This window comes from Merops nubicus, unplaced genomic scaffold (assembly GCF_000691845.1).
Source record: "Merops nubicus isolate BGI_N331 unplaced genomic scaffold, ASM69184v1 scaffold13251, whole genome shotgun sequence".
Classification (NCBI taxonomy): domain Eukaryota; kingdom Metazoa; phylum Chordata; class Aves; order Coraciiformes; family Meropidae; genus Merops; species Merops nubicus.
The window spans coordinates 16,339-24,261 of NW_008587666.1; the positions used below are offsets into that span (position 1 = coordinate 16,339).

Genomic DNA, 7,923 nt, shown 5'->3' on the forward strand with positions numbered 1-7,923 from the left:
TGGGCGTGGGAGGTGTATTGGGTGCCATCCTCCAGCCAGCCGGTGATCAGCGCGTCCCCGGCGGTCCCCTCGTAGGAGGACACGGCGAGGGCGTACCCTTCTGCTTCAGACCCTACCTGCACGATATACTCTGCATACACAGCTTTTCCATCCCAGTCCTCTAACTCCACCCGAAGGAGAGTGTCGTTCTGTGTCAGCAAGTGTATGTTTTCATTGCCCAGCCAGAACTCTCCTCGCCCTCTGCCATCCACGCTGCCGAAACCTCTCTTGTAGTCTTGCCAGGTCCGGTTAAAGTTCACTGATCCATCCATTCTCTGTTGGATCAATAGCCATCCTCCCAAAGTGGTCTCTTGGTCGCAATAAACTGACAAAACCTTATTGGATCCCGCTGGCTTGATTTTGAAAATGCCACTTTTGGCACCAAAAGTGTGTTTCTGGCGGATATCATCACAGTCTAAAAAAAAAAGTTGAGCTGGTTTGACAGGAGTTATCAGCAAAATTTAATAAAAGGTTCAGAGGAATCCAAGTACCAATAGCTCTGAGGAAAATTGTTAATCATGTCTTGGACTACACCAAGTACAGTGACAGGCAACATTAAAAAGAATTCAGAAAAGAAAACTTTACATACTTCTGAAATTGTGAATTGTCTATGTAATACCCAAGAATTAATGAAATATTTTCCTTTTTGTTTCCGAGGTGGCCACAAACAGACACAGTGCTTGCGTTTTATCGTCGCACTGTTGTACTTCAGGATCTAAAGCCAATGCACTAGTGGAGTCAGTACGGGTGGAATTTGGCTCCACTACCTCAATATCTACTTCCGTGATGCCTGTGTACCTTTCCCAGTGGCTGTCCTTTGCTTCACTCTTGCCGGTCTGAAGCTGCGTGCCTGTATGTCTGGCATATCCTCTGCACTCTGATCATGTTGCACCCCACCTAGCTGCTCAGGTATTTTACGGATCTTTAGGGATTTGGTTTCGAAAGTGGAGCCTCCCTTGTTGAAACTAGAAGAGGCGCTGGTCACTACAGTCTTGGAGTGACTCGCGCTGCCAGATGGGAATTCAGATGGCTGAAGGTGAAGTGCTTCAAAGTCATCTTCTTCACTCTCTCCTAAGTCTGTGAATCTGCCTTTCCCTGAATGACTGGATGCTCCAGTGCCTGAGTGGCTACTGCCTGTGTCAGTTTCATGTCTGCTAGTAAAAATAACGCTAGATCCATGAAAGGGGTGACTACCAATGGATGGCAAGTGAGGGTTAAAAAAGGACTCTAGCTCAGGGTGTAATGTCTCAAGCTTGTGGAATTCATCTGTCCCACCAACATGATACATGCTCCCCTCCCCTCCAACATTTCCTGCTCCTTGTAAATGGGAGCAGTCTGAGCCATCAGAGGAAACCATTTTTTCCACTACTTCTTCTTTAGGGCCATCAGGGCCAGAGACATATTTTGTGGTGACAGTTTTGGTGCATCTACGAACAGTGGAGGAGGTTTTTTCTCCCAGACTATGGGTTTCTCTCCCATGAGTAGGAGGAACTAGTTTGGTGCTGTGTGAAGGTCCATCCCCCCTTGATTCTGTCGTGTGATACACACTATCACCTCGGGAGGGGTTCATGCTAGTTTCTGGTCTTTCTAATACTGCTTGCATCTGCCTGATGTTATTAATTATGTTCAAAGCTTGCATTTCTGGCAGAGGCTTATGCTTAAAATGCTCAGGAACATTTGAGTCCTTAAGTGGCCTCATTTTCAGTGTGCTTAAGGTGGTCGTTTGAAGCTCTGGGTGCAAGTCGACTGAGTTGGCTTGGGTAAGCTGCTTCTGGATGTTGTCATAGCTTTCTTTGTCCACCTGGTAACCAAAACTTCTAGCACAGGATCCTTTGCAAGCTCGTATCTTAATATCAATGTCCACCTACATAAAGAGAGAGAAATGATTTGGTTAGGGAGTGTTCCACATTTTCTCAAGCATACGCATCCTCTAACTAGACTGGGGAAAAGTGGGAGCTGCTCTGGTACCCCCCATATTCATCTATGCTATTGCACAGCTCAGTTTTGAAATCATCCTCAGGTTTATTTCCACTGCAAATACAACACACGCAATAGCACTGTGCACATGAGCTCCATGAAGAAGCATATAGTAGCACGTTTGGAGTCTCTGTTCCCTTTATTCTCAGGGTGTAAGGGTGTCTTCTTGTTCTTGGAGGGACTGCTGCAGACCTGGGGACATTGTCCAGGGACCGGGGTAGAAACAAGTCCTCCAAGAAGAGAGGAAGACACTGGACTTGTCCCACAGCCTGTCATAGCCATATTATGAGGCCTGCCAACCTGAGGGTGCCACTGTCTTCCCAAATGATCCAAAAGCCAGATCTCTGATCCAGGGATCAAAATGAGCTTTTGAGCAAAACTGCTGTTTGTGTCAGGACTTTCCTTGCATTACTATCAGAAGAATTGGCTTCAACCTGGGAACACGGGCTCTAATCCCAGCACTGGCTGTGGGCAGCAGTAGCAGCACTGGGGAAGGACAGGGCATGTCCCCTCATCCTACCTGCTCAGCAGCTGCTTACGGGAGGAGAAATGTCTCATACAGAGCCAGTTATCAGCAGATAGAACATCCTCACTGCCTGTCTGAGAGCAGAAGTGGCAGATGGCACAAGGAGTCCTCCTGAGCTCACAGTTTCCCACACAGTGAGGAAAGAAAATCAAGCTCCACAAAAAGCGACACATTTGGGGATTTGCCTCAGCAAGTCAGATCATGTGAGAGTTGCACAATGTGTTCTTCTAGATGGAACAATGCTTGCCAGGTGCAGTATAATGGGTAGACTCTCTTTCTCAAGCTAAAACCTAGAAAGAATGGAAATTGCATAGCAGCTACCCACCTCCAAGCGCTTCATCTCCACCACCTGCTCCTGGATGCTGCTCTGCAGAGCTTTAATTCTGTTTACTTGAGTGACAATTCTCTGCTTTAATGTCACAATTCTCCGCCTCAATTCCCCTGACACGTGACCATAACTCTCATCAACCTCTGAAACAGAATTGCCTCACAGTCAGCTATGCACATATGACTTTCCTAAAAGTGTAGCATTATTTTAAAATATATAATTAAAACACATCACTAAAACCATATTTCCCATAGTACTGAGCAGGTAAAGATTGCATTAGTTCTTACCAGTTAGCAGTTAGGGTCTTGTATTAGTATCTTCATTCTGGTTCCTCATAATAAGGTCCAGTCCAGCATATATTTTCACAACATATTGTTTATGCACAAAACCCCCCTGATTCAGCAATCAATAATAATGGGTGTGAGATACTCACGCTGAGCACTGTCCAGGCCTGGTTTCAGTACATTTATGGTTTCTACAATTATATGATTGGATTTTTTGTGGTTGTTTTGGTTTTCTGCTAGCTGCTTCTTGATTTTGTCTATTCTGTGACTATAATCCTGGTCCGTTTCATCAATCAGTCCTTGCATTCTGCAGCCTGATGGACATTTTGTACCCTAAAATTGGAAGAGAGAATTAATTCTGTAAAAATCTTTACAACTAGAACCTTTTTAACATCATGTTTGCAGACTTTTGGCTAGCAATGAAAAGACATGAAAAAAAAAAATTAGAGCATGATTCTGCAAGTTCTCTTCAGATGTCCTGGCCTGTTCATCTAATGACCTTGCTAAGGCCTTGTGTGACTTAGAGCAAGCCACCTGGGGCCTGGTCCTTTACTTCCTACACCTCTGGCACTGGTGTGATGGAATCAGCCAAGTGCATTATCAGAAACCTGCCATAAGCAGGGGGTGAGGAACAAGTAAACCCTTAATGTGTGTGTCTTATTTCACCCCTGAGGAAAAGAGGAGAGGGAAAATTAAGGGTTTACTTGTTCATATACATATAAGTTTGCCAACTTATTTAAGCAAAATTTTCCTCAGAAAAGTTTAATATTCTTACAGAATAAAGCTCTTTGCCAAGTTTTCATCAAATAAATGTAGAATAGAGATGGGCTGAGATGCAAGAGACAAGAGAGAGACAAATTAACAGTTTCTATGCAAAGACAACCAGTTAGTCATTACGAATCTCTTACTATTTTGTCATCTGACTTCCTAAAAAGTAACTAGTGAAGCCTAAATTATTTCTATTTTTCTTTGTTTGTTGCACATCTTTTTCCTGATGCTTTTCTCTGACCAGCTCCAAAAGTGGTAATACCAAAATTCTGAAAATAAATCCTTCTTTTTTTTTTTTTTTTTAGGAATGACCTTATTTTATTTCATCTTTGTTTACCAAACTCATTTTCCGTATTCTCTTTTCTAATTATGCACCCCTGCACTTTTCAACTTTTCTTCCTTCCTTCCTTCCTTCCTTCTTTCTCTCTGCCTTTCTCTCTTCCTTGCTTTCTTTCTTCCTTGCTTACTTTCTTCCTTTCTTTCTCTCTTTCACTCTTTCTCTCTTTCATTCTCTTTTTCTTTCTTTTGTTCTCTCTTTCTCTCTTTCTCCCTTTTCTCTCTTTCTCTCCCTTTCTTCCTGCCTTTCTCTCTCTCTCCTTCTTAATTTCCTTCTCTCTCTCTTTCTTTTCTTTCTTTCTTTCTTTCTTTCCCATAGGATATCTCTCCAGGCTGCCCCAACATGAAGCATTACCTGTCCTCCCTCCTACCTGAAGCCCAGCTGTGTGCTGGCTGCATGACACCTGTCACAGTGTCCCAGATGAGGTCTGTGGGCACCCTAGTGTTGCTCCCTGCTTCCACCCCTGTGAAAGCTCATTGCTCACCCAGTCATCGTCTGCACAGATGGGCCAGTTCTTCTCGTACTGGCAGGTAGACTGGTGCATGTGCTCCACGATCCTGGGACCACGCACTCCTCCACCCACCTTTTCAAAGTTACTCTCTCCATCTTGTGCCTGCCAGGAGACAAAGGGGGAAAGGCAAAACCAAGATTAACTAAACAGCTGCCAAGAGAACAGAAACATAGCGCTGACGTCCCCAAACATGCAGTGGCATAGCTGGCTGGTGGCAATTACAGCCATCTGGGAAGTACCTTACTGAACAGTGCAAGGATTTTATTCCTGACATGTCTCCTAAGATACGATTTTGTTAGTTGGTTGGAATAAAGCTTCTAGTCTCCTAAAATTAATGCTGCTATGTTGGGAGCTGGTGATGTGCAGTATATATTGTGATACCATCATTCCACAGAAATCTTGTGTTCTGTGTGTAAATATAAAATTAATTTGAAATTAGATTGAAACTGTTTAAGTTAAGCAAAATACTTTAAAAATCCTGTCATTTGCTGCAATATTTGCAAATATCTATTTTCATTCTACCTTGTAGACCTTCAGTCTGCACAAAATTGGCTTAAATGTATGCATGAAGAGAGTTTTCTCATTAGTGTTTTACGTTCAAATTGCAGTTGCTCACTGTGAGCTTGTAGCACTGTTTTGCCTGGCATAAAGAGCAAGAAAGCTAATAACATTGTAATAAAAGTAATGTCAGTGATGGATGGATTCCACTGTGCTAATGGAAAGAAGAGAAATAAATATACTTAGATTTTTTGAAACCTGAGAAGAAAAAGTGCATATATACCATTTTAGGCCAAAACACTGTCAGGGATTCCTACTGTGTTATCACTTAATAAAAGACTAGAAAATAATTATTTTTCTTAAAAGAAAGCCCTGGGTTAGGGCTTGAGATGCAGTTAACATCGACTGGAGCCTTCTGCACATCTTATGTTCTTTTCAAGCAGCATAATTAATGCTTGAAAAAATTATTATTATGATTAATGATTAATTGTGAAGCAGAGAAAGTTTTCCTAATTATAGCTTCCATGGCCAGAACCGCAGCCATGGTGAACTGTAATGTCATTATTAAAATCAGCAGATTCAAGCTGGTTTGATTCATCCTGAGGATCTGGCCCAAGTGCCTTTTAAAAGTAACAAATAAAATATGAAAAAAATACTTTTACATGGTCTGTGCCCTTTCGGCGTTGACAGCTCAAATATGACTGCTTCTGTTTTGTCCCATCTGCTTCCTATAATTTCTGTCATTTGTTAAAATATGCACATTCTTCAAAAAAACAATCACAAAGAGAAATGTAAAGAATATGAAGAACATAAGGTTATGGCCTGAGACCTCAGTGAGAAAACAAGTTTATATTAGAATAGTTGAAAATCAGGTCTGTTTCTTTCCTTTTCTAAAAATTTATTCTTCTTTAGCTCTAGTTTAACCTGATATTGCTGCCACAGGAATCCTTTTTTAATAAGTATTTTATAGTAAAGATATTGTGTGTCATTTATATATGGAAAAGTCTGTTAAAGTAGTTTCTAAAGGAAAGCAGAATGCACCCTAATAGACATGAAAATTCCTGACTGGCTGGAGCCACTAGCATCCAGTCATTTAGGTTTAAAACTTACAGCATCACCTATAGAGAGCTGGATACTCCAGAATGACTGGGGAAAGTCCATCAGTGAAGTGGTTACAGTAAGTTTGTCATATGTGTGTGCATTGAATTTTATGAGCTAGGTGACAGCCAGAATGTATCTATCTAATGAATGCAACATTAAATAAACGCTTACTCTTAAAAACAGAAAGACAGGAAAATAATCAAGTAAGCAAAATCATACCCAGGCTAAGTTGAGGCACAGCAACACACAGAGGATCCTCATTGGTATCATCTTCAGGAGAAGAGCGAGCAGAAATCTGACCGAAAGGATGTTCTTCACCAGTCTTTTGGTGTAATATAAACCTTAATGCAAAGCCCAGGTTAATCATTATGCTCCCTTCTGTTTGGAGACAAAACGTGCCAAATGCCTCCCTTTCCCTTAGGTGATTACTTAAGGCCTCTTGCACAAGTTTCTGATGTTATTTGCTCCAGATAAGTTTGTCCAATACTAACATGAGGGCATCATGTATTCCAGGAAAAAATCTGTCTAAAGCTTAGCTTCTCGTAACTAATGTTCAGCTAAGGTGTATGCAGGACCCAGCATGATCCAGCAGTGCTTACCTGCTGGAAGACATGCACTCTGTCTGATGGGCATTTAGCTAGCATAATTGGAGTTGATATTTGAAAAAGGAGGTCATTGGTTTGCCCTTTCTGTGTGACTGTGCTCCACTGCTGTGGAATCCACTGGCCTTTCCAAGGCAAGTACTAATTTAAGAAAGGTTGATACAGTTTACCTGTGGCCATGTGGTCATCAACTGAAATTAATTCCTGAGGAGTTCAGAGCCCAGCTTACATCAGTTTTTACAGCTGGAACTTACTGGTATTTTACAATGCATGATCTGTTTAACATCATGCTGTCTCTTACACAAATGGTACAAGTTTTTTTATTAAGCAGGATTTATATGAAATGAACATGTATTTATGGAAAGAAAAATGGAGTGGTACTTGAAAATATCCCAGAATAGATGTTAAGCACAATTAAATCCTCCTGTGGAGTCGCGTCTCCTTAAATGTTTGCATAGTGGGCATGTTTGTGTGTGGCAATTAAAATAAAATAAAATTCTGCTCAAAGATCACAGCCTTAGGATCTTTGTGCTCAGAAACACAAGAATTGCAGATACAATCTTCATGTGCTCTCCTTGTGTGTACACTTGTTGACTTTGCTTTCCACAGGATCATGTGTGATGCTTCTTCCACTGAATACCTTCCTCCTCACACTGAGCATGGATGGTGCTCTGCAGGCAAGCAGCTGCCCAGAGCTATACACTCTTTTCATTATATTAGGATGCTCTGCAGACTGCTTAAAGCTTCAGGGATTTTCTTGTGGTGCTCAACACTGAGCTACCTCCGTGCTTTAAACACATTAATTCCCAAACATGCCACACACAAACATTGGTGACAATGTGCTGATGCTGTGAGCTCTGTAATAAGCCTTACTGCTACTGGGGGTGTTGTACCTGGCTGTCAGACACTTGAGAGATGCTGCCCATCTCAAAAGCTGCCACTGCAGTGAGCA

At 41.9% G+C, this 7,923-nt stretch overlaps 1 protein-coding gene across 1 annotated transcript in view; it reads right to left on the reverse strand.

Annotated features, from left to right (window-relative positions):
* Positions 1-6,672, reverse strand: part of FGA (fibrinogen alpha chain) — a 6,953-nt gene extending 281 nt beyond the window's left edge. Inside the window, exons 1-6 of the mRNA XM_008949011.1 lie at positions 6,589-6,672; positions 4,744-4,872; positions 3,304-3,487; positions 2,868-3,013; positions 838-1,903; positions 1-454 (exon numbers count right to left, since the gene is read on the reverse strand). Of these exons, the coding sequence (XP_008947259.1) occupies positions 1-454; positions 838-1,903; positions 2,868-3,013; positions 3,304-3,487; positions 4,744-4,872; positions 6,589-6,639 (2,030 nt within the window). The 5' untranslated portion in view covers positions 6,640-6,672. The remainder of the gene's footprint in view (positions 455-837; positions 1,904-2,867; positions 3,014-3,303; positions 3,488-4,743; positions 4,873-6,588) is intronic.
* Between the last annotated feature and the right edge of the window lie 1,251 nt (positions 6,673-7,923).